This window comes from Sipha flava, unplaced genomic scaffold, assembly GCF_003268045.1.
Source record: "Sipha flava isolate LNK unplaced genomic scaffold, YSA_version1 385_pilon_pilon, whole genome shotgun sequence".
Lineage (NCBI taxonomy): Eukaryota > Metazoa > Arthropoda > Insecta > Hemiptera > Aphididae > Sipha > Sipha flava.
Window position 1 is genome coordinate 26,578 of NW_020273096.1, and position 25,036 is coordinate 51,613.

The 25,036-nt window shown below is 26.1% G+C and overlaps 1 protein-coding gene across 1 annotated transcript; it reads left to right on the forward strand.

Annotated features, from left to right (window-relative positions):
* LOC112688265 (homeobox protein Hox-B5a-like) lies at positions 1-25,036 on the forward strand. Its single transcript, XM_025561369.1, has 3 exons — positions 1-895; positions 23,388-23,548; positions 24,567-25,036. The coding sequence occupies exons 1-3, from the start codon at positions 229-231 to the stop codon at positions 24,915-24,917; spliced, it is 1,179 nt and encodes a 392-aa protein (XP_025417154.1). The 5' UTR covers positions 1-228; the 3' UTR covers positions 24,918-25,036.

The window sequence follows — 25,036 nt, forward strand, 5'->3', positions numbered from 1 at the left end:
TCACATTCGTCTCGTAACAGTCAACCACATGTGCGCTTCAGGAACACATCGAGTTGACAGAAAAAAAATTGCACGGTACGATACAATAGAATATCATTTAATATAGTATTGAATACAAATCGTAAAATAATCGCCGGAAATCGGATCGATCGACGGGTGTCATACATACGTACAACCGACATAACATAAGTCGATACGGTACTACGCGATCGCGAGGCCGTCAACGATATGTCGCGGTCCGATGTCGAGGAAGACTCGTGCCCCAGGGTCCGGTACTCGGCGAGCCCGTTGGACCTGAAACAAAGACCGGCCAACAACGACTCGCCGTCCAAGTCGATGAAGACTTCGTTTTGCATCGAAGCGCTGCTGGGCCACCGAGAAGTGGCACCGCCGCGCAAGACGTCGTTGACTACGTCGTCGGACTGCTCATCGACTCCTTGCTCGAGCCGCAGCGCGTCGATTTCACCCGGACCGGAACAGCGATTGTTATTCGGATACGAGGGCAAGCACGTCGACGAGAACGAGACGATTTCGACAATGCGATCGTTGGCCTACAGTTCCAACTATATGAAATCGTCCGACTTCCCGATTGCTTCATCCGCCGCTGACTTGTTGACCAGAGACCATCTACACAGGCGGAACGGTGGCTTCGGGTTCGTCCACGGGTCATCGGCATTCCAACCGTTACCCCGTATAGATACCACAAACACCAACAACAACAGCAACAACAACAACAACAATTCTCCTGGATCGACCCAAGCAACGGTCCCGGTAGCGGTGGCCGCGACCGCCAACCGTTCAAATATGTCTGCCGGTCAGTTGCAACAGATGCAACTCGAATGGTTCGCAAGAGCAGGCATGTTTTACGCCGGCCCTAGATTGCACGATTTGACAGGTAATATAACGTTTGTTCGTCAAGTGAATAATAATATGTAGGTAGTCGATTGTTTCGCGTCCTCCGTTCCAACGAAATAATAATAATATTTAAATAGACCATTGCATTCGACTGATGTATCGTTTTTTTTTTTTTTAAATCTTTAAAATAAGTTTCAATTCGAAAAGTTTAACGCACAAGAAACTAAAAACACTTCTTTGGTTTTAAAATGGTACCGAAATTTTAAAACTTTTAAATGCGTGGAGGAAAATTAGTTGATTAAATAATTAAACTAATATCGTTTCAAATAGACACTGGTTTGGTCAAAACATTTAATATTATGTACTTATAAATACAACTATAATTGATTAAATATTAATAGCAGTCAAATTGATCTAATTGCCTCCAAGATTAAAACTATTAAATCACGAGCGTATAAAAGGAATAATAATTGTAAACTAACCTCCTTTTGAAGTCACAGTGTTAAATCGTATTTTGCATTTCAATACTGTTATGTGCTTATATAATACATCCACAAGAGATTTTTGTTTTTACAGCCTAGGTTTATTGTTATTATCCTACGGATACCATAAAACAAGCTGAAAAACGGTCCATCACCTAAATATTTTTATTTTTCCTTATGCTTAAAATAAAAAGATATATTAAATATCTAAATTATTTATTTTTATTTTTAACTAAATTTCAGTTTAATTAAATTAAACTTTATCGGATTTCTTCTCATATGAATTTTCGTGTGTTCAATAAAATGTCATCATACATCTCTAAAAATACCAAATAACAATAGATAATACCAAAAATGTAGTATCAACGTGATACATGAAAAGAGATAAAATTATATTTAATGTTAATTTTACCACTCTTATCAAGTAGACGATTTATTTTTATACCTAGTCATTTATATGGTTAAAGTACATATTAATAATTATTTATTATAATAGAAAAATATACTTAAAAAAAAAAGTTCTTTGTATTGGTCTTACTTAAAATGTAAATGTTATTTGCCATTAACTTATAGATACTTACTTGCTATACATTTTACTTTTTACTAAACTATATATCAGTTAATACATCTAAATCAATTGTACTTTATTGCTAATTGAAAACGGATTTTGAGTGCATTTGCTTTTTTTGTCTATTAGGTACTCTAAAACGAAGCTATATCAACTACAAAATCGATTTATATTACTTAGAATATAATGCACGACATTTTATTTTACTTTTTTTTTTAATTTTTGTGTATTAGATTTTTTGGGTAATTTGGATACTTTTTTGGCGTTTAAGTAATATTTTTTAAAATGCATTCTAAATAAATATATTTGAAATGTTAATATTTATTTTATATTATATAATGTGTTCTAAATCATATTCAATCATTTCTTGACAACCTTTCCCCGTATATTCAGTTTGTCACGTACCGTATGGTGCATAATAGATTAATTTATCTTCAAACAAAAATAAATACAAAAATATGTTCTTGGATATACTTGGGAATTCCCTACTCAGAATTACAATTCAGTATTCGTTATAACACCGTATATTCATTTACAAAATGCCGACATTTATTAATTTTTTTTCTAACAATTAATGCTTTTTTGGAAGATTTATTCAGCTTTATTCCTTTTTTTAGTTTTTTCTTTAGTTTTTTATAACTTTTTTTTATAACTCTACTAATAAATATTTATTTAGAAATTATAGTAAATTCATATTTTTTCTATAAATATGAAATTTTTGTCAATCTACATACAATATCATTCAAGTTATTTGGCCAATGTTAAACAATTAATTATTTTCTTTGGAACTTAATTATATAGTTTTCATTGATTCGATATTATATTTTATACTAATTGTGACAAAATTAAATTAAATGCTAACCAGGATAAATTTATTCTAAAATATAGTTTATAGTGTATCTATTAAAGCTATTAAAGCTATTATTAGGATTTTCAAATTATCAAGTTAATTATACTTTAATGAATGTTAAGTAATTTAAAATTTTATTTTTTTTTAATTAAATAATATATTTTCTGACATGTATATAACATTATAACTCAAATTAGGCTTATTTAAGAATATTTTTTCTACTATTATATTTAAAAGCAAAAATGAATATTCATGATAAATATTTAAAATAATGTTATAGTAGCAAATTTAATTTTTTTAAAACATTTTAATGAAAAAATTTATTAATAATATGAGTTTATGTATTTGCGTTGAACATGAGTATTTTTTGATAAGTGTTACCTACTCGGACACCATTTTTTTTTTATACAGCCAACCAACATTTTACATCGTTCACATTTATAAATATTTAAAACTATTTATTTTCGTGAAATTTTCTCTGAGATATGTTTCGAAATAACAATTGTGTAGGGATCGACTAAACTAATAGGCAAATGTTTTTTTTTTTTATTTACAAAGTAATATTTTACTTTTTGTGGCACATTGAACCTAAATAATAGACTATCATTTCTATTAAACTATATTATGTTATTCTATTTTTAATTTATATCCAAACGCAGACAGAACAAACCGATGCATTACAACAGCGATTATCGAATCGGAAACAATACAAGGTCTAACCGTAGTCGATATACTTGAAATTAATCATAAACCTCGGCATTTAGATTATTTTTGATGAATCGAGTCAGTATCAATTCAGAAGTGTGTAGACTTTGAATATACAAAATATATGCTTCAACTATTTCATTTCTGGATAACGATTCCTTCAAATCTCTTGTTCAAACATCTTATATTCGTGCTCCGCTTTTATTTATTTATGTATTATTTCAGTCAACGTCAAGCGAATGTGCAAACAATCGCATTCCTTTGGTTTTTTTTTATGAAGTTCTCTTCCACAGGAACGATATGACATAAAACGTACATTCGCGGTGATAATGCACACATAAAATAATGATATTGTAGGTCTCATCGATCTCACATTAGCCCACTGTAGTATAATATGAAACCGTCGGTCACGCTTCGTGAATGGTTAACCGCTGACCAGCCACTGTATAAACATTCAGCATCACTACTGCATAGCCTTGGTTTGATTTAGGATTTTGCTTAAAACATCAAAACTATTATCAAAAAAAAATATTGTTTGATGTATGTTACTAATAACTCGAATTTCGATGAGTTCTGTACTGGATTAGGTTGGGTATATATAAATAAGTAAATCGTTAAAGTTTATCGTTTGATAGTACATTAATATTATATACGTATATACATACGTTTTAGAAATAAAACATTAAAGGACTTAATTATTATTATACGAAAGTAAAAACGGTATAACCGGTGTATCGGTCTTGGTGTGTATAGGTACATTTCAAAGATAGGAAAATATTAACTTCCTGTGATATTGAGATCGTTGAATAGATAATGATAAATCGGTACCTGTTATATGTTTATCAAACTTGGAATCTACTATGCTTAAATTTTGATAATCATTCGCTTGTTTCAGAGGGAATCGAAAACCCAATCAATTTTTAGTGTAGCTATACTTATCATTGACGATTTATTTCAACATTAATCTCCAATGAAAGACTTTTTCTTGATATTCGATCAAAATTATTGTATTCCATAGGACTGTAAACAGTTTAAAATTATATTATTTAATACATCGAAAGAATGTTGAAGAAAACAAAATTGAAAAATAACTAGTATCACAGAAAATGAAGTGCCTATTATAATCATGCAATATATAAATAAAATATTTTAATGCTACGATGTGGTAACGATATAAAAAAATAAAGACGGACGTGTTATGTTTACATATTTTTATAACTGGTGATTTGTCTCACAAAAAATTTAATTTGTTGATGGGCCATAAATACACTTCAATATGTCATTTTTATGAGCTCCAGTTGAGCGTAAATATTATATAGTAGTTTAAAAATATTTGAAACATCTATTTACAGGTGATAAAAAAAAAATGAAATTTAAAATATATAATTATCATTTAAGATATAATAATAATATTATATATATATATATATATATTTACAGAAGAAAATAAAAACTGGATTTTATTTATTTTTAATTCACTTGTAACTCTATTATATTTAAATGGGCTTAACCATGAATTATTTATTGACGATTTCTTAAATCAAAATTGAGATTTTGTTGTTAGATAAATTACCTATGCATAGCATATCAAGCAAATGGTATTGCTATTATATAATAATCAACATAAATATTCTATATTATGTTGGATTCTAATTCTAAAATATTTTAGAACATTCATTGTATAATTTGATAAAATGGGAATCTAACTGAAGTTTATTTTTCAAATAAAACTGCCGGTTTATTGTTATGTTTTTCCTGCTATCCAATCGTTCCAAAAATTATCTATTATATTTATAGATATGAAATTGAATAAAGTATCAGATTAGAATTTCCTAATAAATATTTTAAAAATCATCATAGTTAAGCAAATTGATTATCTTACGGAAACAGTTATGTGAAAATTCTTGTCTTATTTTTTTTTGTCCATTTAGTTGGATTATTGCGCAAATTGTTTTACAATTTAAAATTAACTATGAAAAACATAATTTAATAAAAAATAAATAATTATTTCCGATTTAGTATTTAAAAGATGTTTTTAAGCCGGTAAAGTTATTACTGAAACCTTATCGTGGATTTTTATAGTTTTTTTTTTTTTTTTTTAACTCGGTTTCTCGATTTGAAAAGAAGACATTGGTGGTAATTTCGTCGTTTTAATCAATTCATAACGCAACTAACATAATTTAACTCATAACTACACACGTTTTAATTCTAAAATTGTTAACTATATGTAAATCTTAGAAAATTAAGCGTTGTGTTCTGAAAAATAAATCAATAATAATAAATAATACAATACATTATATTTATTACGATTTGACTAATTTTCATGAAAATTTTTTACAGATTTTATCATTTTTTTACTCATTAGCATCTTTATCATATTTTCAACATACTTATACATGAACGAGTAAATATACTAATTTCAATTTATAATGTAATAAAGCATATACAATTATACTTTGTTTGGAAAATAATGATTCTATTGGCTGACAAAGTATAAATTTAAACGAAATAAAATTATATATTTAAATGTTGTACAAATTAGACAGGTCTGTTTCATATATAAACATTTTTAATTGATAATTATTACAAAATAAAATTAAACGGAATCAACAAAAATACGGATTCCTACATTCCAATTATTAGTTATACTATCACTCTATATTTCAATTAGCTTTATTTAATTATTTACGTAAACCTTCCAAATTGTTCATAATACCGAGTTTGAAAATGGAATCTAGTTAGTTATCAAAACTAATAATCTGATACTAACAATCCAAAAGCAAATTTGGTGTTTGTTTTAAAGTAATATTATTGGTTTTGTCGTCTGATTCCGCCGCCATGACTGTGAGAGCGGCAGGGTTGCTATGGTAATAATTATATTTTCCTCCCTTTGACCATTTGTCGCTCCGCATTCTGGAATATCACACCGAGAGGTGTATCAAGCCATTTATTGAAATAACGTCTGAAATTATCATAAATAATAGTAATTTAATTTAAAAACTTATTCTTCGATCGTTTTAATAAATTTAATATGAAAATGTATAAACAGAATATTTTAATAAAGTTAAATAAATACATAAAATCTTTTATGTTATTATATCGAAATAATATCCTCTACCAATGTATAAATGAGAATACAAAAATGGTTAAGGGTAGTTAATAATTATTAAGATGATTAATATGTAATACAATATAACATCAACAAATATAATGTTATGTAAATAAATTCCAAGTCCATATATTTTGAAATTTTTTGATGGATACACTTATTATATATGTTAACAACATAGTTCATAATTCATTTAAGTCACACCAAATAGAAGGCTACAAATGTATATATATATATTTAAGTAGTAATATTATACAAATTAATTATTAATGATTTTCTTATGAAATTGGTCCGTTCTACAAAAAACATTTGGATCCGCTGCTCTAGCAAATTGAAATAGTCTTTCAACTATTCTTAATAATGTCATCCACCAACCTAATTTAATAAAAATTATCCTTTTATTGAAAATGTTCACCTAAAAAAAATATGCATAAACTCTCCATATATATATACATATTACATAATATTCCTTTTTGCGATAGTTATCCGTGTTATTATTACATTACTAAGTGTTGAACTGAAAATGTTTATTTATGTTTTCTCTATTCACAAGTACAATTTGATGATTTGACATTTTATAAACCTAATTTATTTGAGATATTTGTCTAGTATTTTAGTAATATGATGTACAAATATAATTTTATTTCATATATCATCTATTAAACGAAGTGAATTATAGTTATTTGTATTATAAGATATTTAATGTTCTTTTAAATTTTTTCAAAATATTTTGATATTTAAAATGCTTAATCTTTTATAATCCGCACACATTTTTGTTGCTATTCTATACAATTAACAGAATTCAAAATGCCAAAATTATATCCAAATGTTGGCAAATCCTATGTCAACTTAACTCTTTCTTGTCAAAGGATTAGTATAATAGCTGTTTGAGATAGTTATATGGTATAACTATAAAAGATACAGTTATTAAGAAATTCTTAGTCTTTTTATGGCTTACTTTACGTATGGTGAAAATAAATGTAAACATGTATCTTTAAATGACAAGTTAAAATTAATAAGGCACGAATACAGGGGAGCTAGAAGTTCAACCCCTTCCTCCAAAAAATATAATAAAATTTCCTGATCTATAAATTGAATAGTTATTTCAAAATTTCCTATAAGACTTGCTAAAAAAATATTTGTTTATATACATATATTCGTTTTACATAATGAGTAATAAAGCATACTAGTAATCAAAATTGTACACTTTGCATATATTCAAAACCCTACCCCAATATTTTTATCCTGCGTTCATCCTTAAAATGAAAACTAAATATTATTCAACGATACTAACACAGAATTATTGTAAACTGACATTTGAAACAAACATGATATTAAAAAAATATAAATATGTAAGTAATCTTATTGTCTATAAGTGTAGAATATATGTCAACTGTGAATTATAATATTTATGATTTGAAATTAGGTAGGTACTAAAAGTTTTGAAAGGTAAAAATAGAAAAAAAAAATCCATAAAATAATGTAAATACCATGAAGAAAGTACTAACATATTTAGTATTTTTTATACTATACATTATTATTTTTCTTATAAATATAAAGATTATTAGTGTCAATTTGATCCATAAAAAATGTAAATCAATAGTCAACAGTATGATAATAACAAAAATTAATATTAAGGATTAATATATATATTTTTATTATGTTGTACTATTCTATGAAATATTATTTGATGTTATGTTAAAAATTATTTATGTACAAAGTATATGTTTAATTTACTTTCTATTATTTGTATCTTATAATTTCAGTAGGAATTTTTAATTGAAAAAAAAACTTATTTTAATACATTTGGATATTTTGTCTTTTTTTATGAGAATTTAGACCTTAAATTGCGTGTAGTAATACACACTTTGTGCCTAAAAAAATATTAAAATTGTGGTCATCATATTGAATCTTAATTATATTTCACTTTGAATTTTTTGATTGAAGGTCTCGGAAATTCTAGTAAATGCAAAAATTTTTTTGGGTCGTCCTAGAACATTCAAAGTAAATATTATTATGTCTTACAATTCTCTGATGTCATACATACAATTTTATTTTATTTTCTAATTTTTTTTTTTTTTTTTTTTTGCGTTTTTACTATGTTTATTGCTATTTTTGAATATATTTTTATTTAATATAGAAAATAATCACATTTTATTGAAAATAATGATTTACTAGTTTTATTTTTAAAATTATTTAAATTACTGGAAACCTCAGTGAACGTTAAATTTTAATGACCGTTGACATTGAGTGATTCCACATTTACAAGACTCTACTATCTACTATCAGATAAAATTTGGGTTAATAATTTATAATACAAACAGTTCAGCAGTCTCTGACGTCTATGAGCCCGAATATTAAAAAATTTTAAATTTGTATATAATTTTTTTCTAATAAATTTATAATCTTTAAATTAAATGAATATTATTTTGATTTTTCGTGCATTTTTAAGGGCTAAAAAGTAACATTTTTGGTGCTACAACTTTTGAGCCTTGAAAATGGTACATAAACGATTGTAAAGCAAATACATAACCTTTTAATGAATACTTAACCTTAAGATTTGTACCACTTACATGCCAATAACAACTTGATTTATCAGTATATTTGAATATTAAAATAAATACAATTTTTATAACTTGCAATACATTTGATTGTAAAAATTATAATTTATAATATGGTTGATTTTACCATAAAGGGTTTATATATACACATTAAGTTTATAAAAAAAAATAATTTTAAAAGTTGTATAAAAATCTACCACAAATTATTTAAATGATTGAATTATATTATTTACTGTAGGTAACTGAACAGAGTATTGAGAACGGTTAGAATTATTATGCAGATGATGGAAAGCATTAGACTGTATAACCATTCGACCAACGTTCGTTTTCAATTCTTGATGAGGGTACAAACCTGCGACAGCGCTGCTTTGTCTTTAATTAGAAATGATAATGAATGTGTATCCTTCAAATAAAAACTTTCATTATACAATTCTGACTTGTCGTCATTATTTATACAACAGTTGAGGTAATCTTAGTCGGGAGACAGTATTGTAATTTAAATCCTGTTAATTAAAAATCGTTTGCTCTAAAAATTACAGAAGAAATAGCCTATCGTGTTACTATTATACCTTATATCAACTCTAGTGATTTTAATTTTACCTCTTAAAATATTGTTTTAATAAAAATATACAAGTCATGTATACTGTATAAAAGTAAAATGAATGTTTAAACTTTATAGTACCAGTGGACTCAATGTGATCAGAATATAATTCTTTCAAACCGAATAACCTATAAAAAACCAAAATAAAACCAATAAAATTTTTATTCTATCGATCATTAGATATAAATTTGTTATATATTTGTTCATAAATCAGTTTTTCAATTACGAATTATAAAACAAGTTACGATACACATATAGTAATTATTTTATTATTATAAAATTGTTATGTATATTTTATTTCTTCTTTCTTAGTTTCAATAAACATATATTTGGTATCATGCATTTTTTTTTTCTAAGTTATTTAAAAAATTATGAAATAATAATTTTAGGTAGTTGGAGTATTATTTCCCTGATAAAGATTATTATTATTACTAATACAAGTATGAATCGAAAAGTGATCATGTAAGAAAAAAAAAATATATATAATTAACCCTAAATTAAATAAAAATTAATCATTCCCGGAAAATAATTATGAGGCTTCATATATATATATATATATATTTCATAACATAAATATACTAGCAATAATATTGAAAGTATGATATTAAATTTTATAAGTATGACAAAAAATATTTGTTAATGAATCAACTAAATATTTTACTCACTTCTGCTATAAAATCTTAACTGATTACTGTGTTGTTTCGAAAAAATTGTGGTTTATTTCCTAACTTTTCGGTATTTTATTAATTTAAACAGGTTAAATTATATTTTATTGCTCAGGTAATTCAAAATATTGCTGTCAATTTAGAGCATTTGGTAATCTAAAGTTCTTATTGTTATTTGGTGACGTATTATACTCAATGTCTTTGTTATTTACAATCAAAAATTTCATTTTTTTTCTAGAAGATATGAAAACTAAATTTTTTATATTAATTATATTCATCCTTTTTTTCATTATTCCTGTTAATTCACTTATAATACGGAGTACGTATTTTATAGGTATTCCAAATCAATCCTAGAATACAATAAAAATCTGTTGATTTAAGATGTTTAATAATAATCTTTTTGGCAATAGAAATTATGTTTAAAAATATTCACGTGATTATAATTATATGATATGATATTATATCATATAATATTACCATATGGTTTGTGAGTTATTTAATAAGATTTATTTTAATAATTTATAATATCAAAAATGTGTGAAAGATTTTTTTGAATGTTATCATAAACTGCATTGAAAATAAAATCATTAATATAGTGTGAGTGGTTTTTTTTTTTTTTTTTATTGGAATTATTCATTTTTATCGAAATGCGCAACAATAAAAATCTACTAAGTTGTAAATATAATTACTACCAATATACAAACGTTCTAGTCGAAGTTTATATACGTGTGTAAAAAGTTAATCTTTTCTCTTTGATTATTGTAAGCAATGTTGAGTAGTCGGTGTAGTTTTGAAACATGTATTCTACAATAGGGGAAAAATGTACGAGATTTCATATGCCAGACTATTTGGAATTGCAGATTTTTTTTTCCACGGTAGTGGCAACAGGGACGATAAAACGACTGAGCTGAAGAGAAAACATCTCGAGGGATTTTCATGTAAAATTTATAGCCATTATGCTAAGTATACCGAAAACCCTAACAGTGACAGATAAACAGTTAACAAAGCTTAACTACAAAACATATATAATCAAAAACAATCAGTTTTTCAGCAGTTGAAAAATTCACTTTCTCCTAAATGAATATTAATTATATAAAACAAATCTCAACGACCTTCACACATTAATGTTGAAAAATAATAAAGAAATACAATTACATTTACTAATTTTGTCTAAGTATTTTCCAAGTAAAAGAATCCAATTTTATTTTTATGAACAATTAAATGAATTATTTCTGGTTAAAATATTTGTACTTCTTTTAACACATAAAATATATTATACAAAATTATGGTAACACATGGCGTGAAGAGAACATAATAGTTTTTACAAATTTATTAGTAGGAGCCATATAATTATTTGAAATCGCTATTTGTTTGTATTATGCGACCTAAAGAAAAATTATATATATATAGTTAAATAGAAAACTACTAGAACTTGAGAAAAAATTATATTCGGTATTCAAATAAAAGACTTACATTAAATAAAACTTATCGGTTGTTTTTCTAAACGTGGTAAAAAAATACCATAACAACTTAAGTCAGAATCGTTTTTGAAATACGAAAATAATTACTTTGAAATGTACCTAATAGGATAGTAAAATAACTAACTATAACGTAGGCTCTGATTTAAAAGTTTACCAAAGGCAAAAAAGTTGGGTGTTAAAATTTTTCAATGTGTTAGCCATTATATTCCATTTATTTCTTAAGTAAAGTTATTTTATAAATTACCCACAAATTTGTGAATAGTAAATATTATTATTTTTTTTTTTTTTTTGATATAATAAATAATATTTACTGTCGGAGTAATAATAATAATCGGAGCCTATGTTATAGTTAGTTATTTCGCTATCCTATTAGGTACATTTCAAAGTAATTATTTTCGTATATCAAAAACGATTCTGACTTAAGTTGTTATGGTATTTTTTACCACGTTTAGAAAAACAACCAATAAATTGTATTTAATGTAAGTCTTTTATTTGAATACTGAATGAAATTTTTTCCTAAGTTTTAGTAATTCTCAATATTGTTTTTGAGCATAACTAAAACTTCAAAATTTGACAGTGAATACACTGTGATACAATTTTTTCATAGTGCTTCCGGAGAACTTTTACGTTTTTAAAAACCATTTATACTTGAAAAATTGTTTTTGTGTTACTTTTTTTTTTCTTATTTTTGTTGAACTATTGTGTATTTTTTCTGTGAATCAAACACTCCATATATCTAATGTCTAGACATATCTACTGTATATAGAGAGCTTGTAATATTTATGCAGTCATTGACTAGAAACGAAAAAAAAAACAGTATTGTGAATCAATGTTAAAATCGAAACATTTCTTCGGAATCTTTGGAAAATAAAATATATGGATAGAATTTATTCACCATTTATGAATTTTCAAATACATATTATGCAGTATGTAATATGATTTACTTATTTTTAAAAAGTTTTGAAGTTTTTACAATAGAAATTATAGGGGACACAAACTATAAATACAATACGTAAAGAATTTTCGTGTTTATTCGTAAAAATATTTAAGTATTTAAGGTTAAAAAGTAAAACTATTAAATTATTGTAATTTGTTAATTATATATTATAAATATAATTAAATAAATAATTAATTTTTCAAAGTTCAAGTTATCAAATAAAACTTAATTTATAAAGGTTCACTAGTTAAGTAAAATGCTCGTTTTAACGTGTTATAATATTGCTGATATATTGCCTGATGTGAATTGTATTGGAAAATTTTGAATTCCTTTTCCCTCGATTCATGTTGTGATGGTCCACAGCAAAGGCTAAGTGATTAAATTAAGTAGGCAATCCCGCCGTCCGGATTCGCTCCTCCCCTCTCGTCTTCTAAATGGCTTTTGGCTCGGTAGAGTGCTACGCAGCGACCAGTTTTATTTGTTCTCTCCCGGGCGTCGTCCCTTTTTATATTGCTCTGAAACCCAGTAGAAAAAAAATGTTCAACAGATGCGGACAATTTGCTCTTTGTAAACATTCGACAAACGTCCTAAATTACATCCCCAAAAGCGTCTATCAATTGTGCCATCGTTCTTCTATATTTAATCTGTAGGCGAGGACTAAAATTACCACACTCAAATTATAAATTATAAACTCAAATGCGTGTGTAATACTGGACATGATAATATTTTTATTGAACTATAATAATAATAAAATACTTTACGAATGATGTATCAATTTAATTATTAGTACATTATTTAAAATAAAAATTATAATTGTACTCTAAGTATTTTAATCGATTACAAAAGTAATTAATATAAATTAATCTTCTCATTAGGCTTATTTTTGAAATTTGAAATTTAAATTACCTTAAAAATATGATTATTTCAGGAAACTGAAATTTTAATTTATCATAATAAAGATTAATTTTTTTCCTATATTTATAATATGATTCTCATTATAAGATACTTTGTTGATTATTGATTAAATTTACTAATAATGTATCTTACTGAAACAGTTTTCCTTTCATACGTGGGTTACTCAATGAGATATCTTTTTAAAAGTATTTTGTCAAATAGTCAAAAAAATAATTGATTTAAATCCACACTGTCAATAGTCAATAGTCGTATTGGTATTAGTGAAAAGCTGCAGCAGTCAAGAAGTAAAGAAATATCATAATAACTCAAAGTATTATACTTCAGGCACATCCATATGCTATTATCTGCATATTGATTTTCAAAGTTGTTTTCAATAAATTGAAAATCGTTACCAAATGTCATATTTTTTTTTTTTTTTTATAGAGATATAAATATACGATTAAAGTACATATTTTCTCACTTCTTCAAAAACAAAATTTAGAATAAACGTAATACACTTAATACATATTTGATAATCTTCAGATTACAAAGAGTTGTCACATTATAAAGATCGTCTTTGTCTTTAAGATTAAAATCACATACAGCAAAGTTGGTGAATCGTTTATAGATACGGAGATCAAATATGATCAACGAAGTTTTCGAACAAATTCAAGTACATTATACATACATTATAATTTATAAAATAAATAACATTATTACCTCGTACAACATATTCAAATATAATTTTAATAATAAATAAATAAAAACAATTATGTATAATTAATATTTTTAGACTAAAAATAGTTTGTATTTTACAAGTATTAGGCCAAGACAATATTACATATTTATATTTTCTGGTTCTATTTGACGAGTAGAAATATAATATATTTTACACATTTGAAGAATTTTCGTTATTTATACGTTTAAAATATTTTAGAAACCCGTGAAATAAAATTATCGCATATTATTTAGGTTAAACCAACGTCCTACGGGTTATTCGCTACTCCCATTGCACGTGATACTCATCAGTACCGTCATTAGCGGCCAGGCAACTTAGGCAATCGCTGGAGCCTTGTACTTAAAATAAACTCGGGGACCCACAATTTGTCAAGTTAAATATAGAATAGTAAGATGTATTTAAGTGTAAGAAATTTGTACCGCTTCTTTCTTGAACAAAAGCTTGCGACGGCATTGATACTCAAGACCGATGAAATAGTCTCGCGGCGACGAAATGTATGAAATGATTTCGTATCGAAGTCAAATCAAGTTGATTAAATTGATAAAAACGTTAACGCGATATCATTACGATTGCCGAAGTGTACCAATCGAATCGTAGATGCGAATGACGGCGCGAGGGCAGGGTACTTGCTACCGGAACATTGAAAGGGAACCAAAGGTTAAACTCAACAATGTTACAATACACGATAATAATAATAATAATAATAATAATATTATAACCCATGCGGAAGCAATCATCGAAGTAACGAGAAGTACTAGCGCGTTGCACGTAACAGTAATAATAATAATAATAATATGTCACCGCAAGATTATAATAATACTTTATCACTGACTCATGTACGTGTACCGCCGTTGCCGGTCGTCGCAATTAGGAGGAGCGTCCAATTAATTGCGGGAGGGTCGTGCGCGGCGACCGAGAGTAGCTTAAAAACGGACAAGAACCGTCAGCACCAACAAAAGTGGCGTTGGTCATGGGGTGCGACGGGGGAGGGGTGCGTTAATAGATAATGACAACATTGACTAAACGTTTAACCATTTGTTCGCAGCAGCAGCAACAGCAGCAGTTGCCATTGTTATGATAATTTAATTCTCGGATAAACACAAATCATATATAATATATTGTAAAGGGTGCGCGCGCGCGCGCGATTAGAAAAGGTCTCCCCATCGTAATAAGCAGCATCACACATACGATCCCTTAAACGTACGAATATTATCCTCCGGGGTTACAATGGGACGTCATTTGGCGTGATCTTGTGTTTACTCGCGGCATGTGGTTCGGTTATATCGTGTCGCGCCGCCGAGCCCAATATGCGCACGCACACATACGTGGACCCCACACTCATATACACACACACACTTCTCATTATCGATTGTTCCAACGTGCGCGACAGTATGTACACACCGGTGTAGTGCTCTATTTATTCGCAACGATAATGCAATAATAATAAATAATTATGGACCGTGACGAATTTACAATGGTATATCAACATTGCGCGTTTCGTACACACATTATTATGGTAATAATAATCTCATAAAGATGTTACTCGATTGCGACGCGTCAATTAGTTATTCTATTCATTTTTCGGAACGTAAACACACGAAAACAGAAACGGTGTACAAATTGCGATATTATTTCACATTCGTTTGAATGCTGAATCAACGTTGTATCATTGTTTTTACACTAGGAAAAAATTCTACAAACCAGGTCCGTATGCAGGAATCTCCTAGGGGGGGAGGTTCAAAAATATATTATAGATAATTTTAACATATTATGTTATGTTAAGTTATGGAGTCAATAAAAAAAAATACACGTTGGAATATCCATGATTAAAAATATCGGGATCGAAAGTCAATAAATGTCTGAACAAACTGAATAGCTGACTAGTCAGAGAAATGTGTTCTATCAATAACTGAATATACAAAGTTAATCGATAGTAGTTGAAAAAGGCGCAAAATTGGAAAAGAAAAGTGTGACAAATCGAGAAAATTGGCACTGTTAAAACAAAAATAGAAAACTATGTATGAATTTTTAAATTTAATTTGTATAGAATGAGGATTATATTTAGTAAAAATGTATGTAAAAAAAAATCCTCAATGTTGGTTAGAACCTTGTGCACGGACCGGGTACTAACTGTCACGTTCTCGAAACAAAGCGAATGTTTGGAATCTATATTGTAACATTATTCCTAACGAATTGTTTCCATTTCCATCTGCTTATGTCCTATTATTACCGATGATGATAGTGTTCGTATAAATCACTAAATTTCAGATTTTTCATTTTAAACGTATATAAGGACATGTTTAAATCGGTCTGTGACACTGTCTTCTTAAAATTAATAAAATTAAAAAAAAACCTATGCACTATAACAAAACAGTGAAAATAAATCACGATTGATGCTGAAGTACAAAAATTATTATTAAAATAATTAGTACTGGATTATATTCAATACTAGTACTGAATATGTTTAGACTGTTATTGAACATAATCCATCTACAGGATTTAAAAAACAAATAGTACATCGTATAAGCATAAAAAAATTATAATAATAATTTAATCATTTAGATATAACATAATTTTGGTTTATGTTAATATTAAACGATAAAAATTACAATATTATTAGTGAATACTTTACGGTACGTGTCCCTACATCAATCTAGTAATTCATTTCAAGCGGTTTGGTTTAATTTTATGTTTACACGATGTACGCCACCCACTTTATCTATCACTTTATGTTTTCATCGAATAACTGAAGCCGTACATTTTTATATCTACGTATTGAAACTTAATTTTACGTCGGCGAAAAACGTTTTAAAACTAAAAAATACCTGTACTTTTAACAAAAATTAATTTTACCGAAAAAACACTAAATTAATTACATTTAAATATAGGTAAGTCATGCCTATTTTGCGGTTAGTTTAGGGTGACTATAGATCCCATTTAAAACAGGATTGTCCTTTTTTTGATCATTATGTCCCGTTGTCCCGACAAACTCTGAACGGGACGGTTTTTATGTCGTATTTAGAAAATGGTCCAGTTTTAATCCCGTTATTTCCATATTATGATATAATAATTGTAAAAGAAAATATAAAACAATTTTACTCGTATATAAGTATTTAAAATATGAAAATTATAAAAAAAAAAATATTGTAATATAATATAAATAAAAATAAATTAAATAATAATAAATAATTTAAAAATTGTTTGCATTCTTATTCGATATTTCAATCTTAAAATTGGAGTTCAAATAAAAGTGTTAGAAGTCACAAATTTGAAAGTAGAAACTCCGGAAATATTTCCATTTTATGTAATGAAAAGTTTAATAAAACATGAATTATTTCATAAAACTGTTGCATTTACTAGGAATAATAATAATACCAAATTTAGAGATGCTACAAGAAAAAAAAATTAATGTTTTTACGATTTTAAAGAATAATTTAAAAACTAATATTTGTGGAATTGGTTGTGCAGCTTATATTTTGCATAACGCTATGCAAACAAGTAAAGATATCTTACCTATTGATGTCGAATGTACAGAAAAACAAAATATTTCAATACTTTCATGTATATATATATATACCATGTGTTCACCAATTTAGGGAACACTGAATTTCTCGGCCGGATTATGTTAGAATAAATCGAATTTTTTTTTTATAAGCTAGTAGTATATAAAATACACATTTTCAGAAACATTTCAAATTTTTTTTTACCCTCTCGGTACGCGCATACACAATGCAGTTTATTTTTTTTTTAATAGTAACCGGTATTTTTGATACCAAATTCGAATAGACTGAATTTTTTTTAACTAATTTTGATCAATTAATCATGGCTCTAAAATCAAAATTGACTGAATGAGAGTCATTTAAATTTTAATAAATAATACATTTTTACAATTTATTATAAAATACTAAACCATTTATAATTATTTACTATTGGTTACTTTTTGAATATTTCTATGTATTTTTTTTTATACGTTTTATAATAAAGATTAACATAATACAGAAATATAATTATTTAATTAAAATTGATTACATGGTTTTATGCATTTTATGATGAATTGTAAAAATGTATTATTTATTAAAATTTAAATGGCTCTCATTCAGTCAATTTTGATTTTAAAGCCATGATTAACTGGTCAAAATGACTTAAAAAAATTCAGTCTATGCGAATTTGGTATCAAAAATACCGGTTGCTATTCAAAAAAAATAAGTTGCATTGTGCATGGGCGTACCGGATGGTTAAAAATTTGAAATGTATCTGAAAATGTATATTTATATACCACTAGCTTATAATCCGGCCAAGAAATTCAGTGTTCCCTAAATTGATGAACACACGGTATATACTGTTAGAATAGAATCATTAAAATAATTTTATTATTTTACAAATACTCAATAGAAAACCGTACTTGAAAGTGTAAAAACGCAGTTTCCAGAATTATTGAAATATATCTATCTTTAAAATTGTACTTTCACTCACAGGAGAAATTTCCAACCATTGTAAAATCATTTTTAACGACCCAGTTTTAATTATATGGTTTAATTTTATACAAATTCAATTAAAAGTAGTTTGTGACACTATAATAAAAATAGAAAGGGACAACTTATCTGCATCTGAAGTATCAGAAGAGTTAGGAATATTATTTGGAAAAAAAAAAATATTGAAAAACACAAAACTTTTTTAACTTCCGGTGTAAATTCACTAATTTTAGAATTAAAGACAAAAAAACATTTATAAAAAAATAATAAATTGCCCAACATGGAAAGATATTCAAAAAAGTTTAAATTTTATTTTCAAAATAATAAAAAACAGATAAATTTGAATGTGGATGGGGATATTCTTTTCGACGAGTATAATTATGTAATAAATGTTATAGATGATAATTTAAAGAATGACAGAATAATAATGTTCGTGTTGAAGTAAGATGGTGTGTTATCTACAATTTTAGAAAGTAAAATTATAGTCATCAACAATTTTTGGAAAATTGTAGAATATTCTCTGGTAATGCCAGGAACTAATATTGCAATCGAAAGAATATTTTCCAAAATATATTGTGGACGGATGTCGATTTCTTGTACTTACTATAAAAGTAATTGAAATTCGGAAAAATCATTTAAAAAATATTCCTGCAATGATTTTTATGATTATTTATTAACACAGCCAAAACTATTAGACAAAATCAGTTCATTACAAAAATACAATAGGACAACAAATTGTAGTAATGAATAGGATGAGCAACCAACATACACCCATAAGTCATAAGAGCAACATGTTACTATTATTATTAATTAATTATTTTTTATTATTTTATTAAATTGTAACTTAAATGTAACTGAAAAAAATAAAAAATGATATTTATTATTATATAAATTTATATTGATAACATACATTTATCTTTTACGAAAGATTCTTTATGGTTTGTAGATTTTTGGAAGTTTTAGCAAAAATTTATTTTTCAACTTCTTTTAACCTAAAACATCAATGGTAAATATAATTAAAATTTCTATTTTATAAATAATTCATATTTTATTGCAATTGTAACTCAAACTGTATACTAAACTATTGTTAAAGTTTTGAAAAATTGAATATTATGTTGTTAGCAAATACTTAATAACAATAATTAGCATTCTACATTTAACAAATATAATATGCAATTAGTAATACAGTTTGAGCAGATTGTGATTATACTATAATTATGAGATTTATTATGACATTACAATTAAGTGTTTCCTGAGATTATGAAATCTTACGAGTTTCACTAAAATCAAAACTAATTTTGTTCCATCTAATCTAGTTATTACTCAATGTTTCTGAAATATTCATTGGTTCTGGTAAACAAAGCAACGATTATTATGTGAATAGATGTAAATTGTTATATTTTAGTAGGTAATTTAGGTATGTAATTAAATTTATATATTTTCTGACAGTAATCATTATACACTGATAATTCTAAAGAAGCTAAATAATTTACTTTTATGAACATTAATAACATAATTTTGTATTGATATTCAAACCATATACAAAAATTTATTCGCTATTCGAAAATAATAAAAATAACACTCAATGAATATTTTTTTGATAAAATAAGTTTCTTTATTTTCTATTTAAGTCTGTCTATAGGTTTTTAAGAAAATTTAATTTTTTCATTCAGCATAGTAATATAATAACAGCCGATGGAAAATAATAACTGTATGGTATGTATTACTAGGTCGACCGTGATAAGTGTCTTTCAGATATTTTATTTGACTTCTGCACTGACTAAATACAAAATAAACATAAATTTGAGGATAGAAAAACTGTACGACTGTGTTAAGTTATTAGTGTAACAACCGTTCAAAAATTAAAATGATTTCTCGAAGATAAATATTAGACTTTAACTTAAACAGTGGATAAATTTAATTACGCTTTTAAAAATTATACATTTGATATTAATCTAGTTTCGTTAGGCTAAATTAATTCATTGCACAGTTGCATTTCAGTTAGAAAACGGACATTATTATGAAATTAATAGTTTATAATTTAATGTTTATTATGACCAGCTTATAAAAATTAGTTAAACTTTACTTAGTATTTAAGTTTTATATCACACTAGCTGACTATTAATAATTATTTATAACAAATATGTTTAGTCTAAAGCTCTTCCTAAAAATTATAAACGAGTTTTAGTAGGAACTATCCTGATCAGTATACTAACGCAATATCTATTTACTTATCAAAGTCAGGTCAAATGCACAGGAAAATAGTTTGATTAATAATTAATCAAAGTTTTTTTTTTTAATTTTTATTTTTATTATTCTACAATAATTATTATTGAAAATTTCAGTAGTTTTTTTTTTATTTATCATAATAGTTAACTATGCATATCAAATTATACATCAGAGTTTTAAAACAATTTACAATCAAATTAATTTACCAAATAAATTAAATGGTATATAAGAAGATATTTTTTAAAAATATTGTATTTGAACATGATCCTATGCGTGCTCTTATATGATTTATAGTTAAAAATTACCATGAACAAATAAAAACAAATATTAACAAAAACAAATAAATTAGTTTGTCTTAGCTAATTCTATAATTAAAAATAGAAGTAGTCAACACAACTAAATATTGTGTTATTGACATCTGAGTTATTTTAATTTGTCATGATTGACCAAAAAAATAAAAGAAGGTTGTCACTGAGCAAAAATGTATTTTATATACATGCATGTTGCATGTTACACTTCCTATATTTAATCTCTTTAAAATATTCATAAATTATAGTAAATTTAATTTTATAATTTTACATAACACGTATTTTAGTATATCTTTTATCAATTTATACGAGCACAATAAATACTGTTATTCAATACGGAATATTTAAATTACGTATATATACTTACATAGCTACTCGATATCAGTGTATAATTTCGTTTTTCTATTTATTACTATTATTATTACTATATACAGACTTAATTAGTTGCTATTTATCTAATTTTTGTATTCGTGGGTTGAACTAAAATATAAAATTTATAGTAAATATAATTATTTAAATTTTTTTCTGAAAAATTATAAAAAAATTAAAGAGCCAACATCGTCTAGAACTCATATTGACCTGTTAGCCATCCTTGCTATAAAGTATTAACTTGAATAACGATGAAAGTGTTTTTAAATTACATATTAAAATGTTTATTCATAATTGAAAATCGAGTTGTATTAATTACATGTGTAAAGAAAACAAATAAAAACTTTTTACTTAAAATTAGTCAAGCATTTTATATTCGTATCTTTTTGATTTTATTTTTTCGGAGTTTAATTACCAAAAGAACTATTAATTCATTTTTAATGATTTAAAAATTTTTATTGTAATATTTTAACGGACCAATAAAGAATTTTAAAAATAAGGCAATGTATTTTAAGTATTAATACTTTTTTTTATCGAACAAACATTTTTTTATTTACAATCTGTAAGCTGAAAAAAATTACTTCAAGTACATACCTAAAATAAAATTAATTAAGTTTTTAAAGTGAATAAAACCATAGATGCTTATCATAAAATAATAATGAAAAGCATAAACAAAAAATTATATTTTATTGCATACATTATATAATAATATAGGTAAGAGTGTAAAATATTTAGAAATTGAAAAAGATCATAGTTCATTAGAAAATTAATTTAATCAATCCTCTGTTTTTATCCTTCTAAGTTAAGGCTACCGAAGACTATAAAAGTAATCACGACTATAAAAAAATATATTAATCACATTTATATAAAATTAATCATATATATATATATATATCATATTATTAACATATATTATATATTATATCAATCTCTTCTAAATGTCAATAATCAATATAATATAATGTGTTATAAATATAATATTTCTCTTCTTTAAATTAGTTTACACATTAAAAATTATAGTAATATTTTAAGTACCTCAGGCCTATGAGGAGAGGGAACTTCAGTTTCCATAACTTCCCTCGTATCTGCGCTTGGACAAAGAAATGGTTAACTATTATTCTTAAATTTTTAATACATATTACTGTGGGCAAATGTAGTATCAAAAAAAGATAATATTCTTCTCTATGTATCAAGATTTTTTTTTGTTTTTTGATATATAACTAAATAAATTGTCGACTCGTTGAAGGGAAAAAAGGAAGAGGAATATCAAAAAAGATATAGTTGGATATTATTGAGAATATAAGGGCCGTTGGTGTGTGGGTAGAGGATATAAAAAATTGAGACGCGTGGAGGCTTAGAACTGTAAATAGTTGGGAGAAAGGCGATGGAGAAAAACAAAATTTTTTTATTGATTTACAAGACACTTATGACTGCATAATCAAATGCAAATTAGAGAATTAAAAAAAAATTGATAACAAAAATGTATAAAATGTATCTAAAACTTCTGTTATGTGTTACGAATTACGAATACATTTTTTTACATTGATCGACTACATTTACAGGTCCGCATCCACATGCTTTACTAGGAAAGACGAGAAGACCAAGAACTGCATTTACTAGCCAACAACTTCTAGAGTTAGAAAAACAATTCAGACAAAATAAATATTTGTCTAGACCTAAAAGATTCGAGGTGGCAACAAATCTAATGCTCACCGAAACTCAAGTATGAATATTTTAACTTTTATAACTATCAATAATTTTCTACACAATTCAAAATATTTAAAATGTATTGATATAAAATATTATTTTTAAAATTGGTTAGGCGCATTTAAAATATTATTAAAATTTTTTTCCTTTATTTGATTTTTTTAAGTGTAACTCTTCTAAAACTGAATTATTGTAAATGTTATTTTGGGTATTTAATATTTAACTGACTTTAATTTGACTCAAATATTCTTTATTCGTTTTTGTCTTAAAATTTATAATAATACTAATAATAAAATGTACTAATGTGGACATTGACGAAACGATGAGACTGTAACCGGTCGTTTGCATATTGAAATGGTTTCTATAATAATTAAAGTTATTTTTAAATATTTATTCAAAATTAAAAAAATAATATGAATATATTTTATATTACATTAATGCAATAACGATTGGTGATTCTTGTTGATAGCTGATAAAAAAGTAAACGATCGATAAAGATTATAACTTCTCGTGATTTCTCATTTACGAAAAAACGATGGTATTGTAACACGAATCATATCCAGTTTTTCGTACGATATGAAATAATATAATTTATTGTAAATTAATATTGACATGAGCGAATTTTCCCTGTACATTTATTTATCACAGACCATTTTGCGTAAGACTGGATACATACCATATATGTAATAATTAGAGCTGAGATTTTGATGAAATGTAATTTTTTTCTTGATATTCTAACACGTAGGTCCATAACCAGAAATAATGTTTCAGGTGATACTTATTATTTTAAGGTAGTTTTTAATTTGCATTTTTATACATTTTTTGACAAATTTAACATTTAATGTATTTTTTGTTGTTTTTAGTGCATTTTCAAAGTTTCATAATTTGGCTATAACTTTTATCTAATAACAAATAAACACACATAACACGTAATATTACACAAATAACACACCCGATTGTTGCGGTACTGTTTGTGCCAATATCAAAGGCATATGGTTTAAGAAATCCTTTAATCAAATCATTTGAAATTTCAGGTGAAAATTTGGTTCCAAAATCGACGAATGAAATGGAAACGCAGTAAAAAAGCTCAACAAGAAGCAAAAATATCTTCGAGAGATGATACAATACTGGAGAAACGAGGATCTATAAGTCGAACATGTGGTACTGGGAGTAATGATTTACAAAACAACACTAATATCAGATCTACGGACGACTCTCGCATTAAAATAGATTGCCCGACATCTTCCACGGCGACAACGATTCAAACTCAATCTCATCACAACTCCACTGCTCAATTAAACCATAATTATCATACATTAAACAATATAAGATCACACGAGCAAGATGGAAACTGTGAGTCTCTATATAGACCGTATGTATCATAACAAACGTATCGATAAAATGTATTTTATAAGCTCCGATCAAATAATAAAAATTGATCAACATTGTAATATAGTAATTTTTAATTGATTTTATAAATTCGATAGAACGATCAAATTGATGA

Coding starts and splice junctions, on each gene's coding strand:
- LOC112688265 (XM_025561369.1), top strand. CDS start 229: ATGTCGCGGTCCGATGTCGAGGAAGACTCGTGCCCCAGGGTCCGGTAC. Junction 896..23,387: donor TAGATTGCACGATTTGACAG/GTAATATAACGT, acceptor CTACATTTACAG/GTCCGCATCCACATGCTTTA. Junction 23,549..24,566: donor TAATGCTCACCGAAACTCAA/GTATGAATATTT, acceptor TTGAAATTTCAG/GTGAAAATTTGGTTCCAAAA.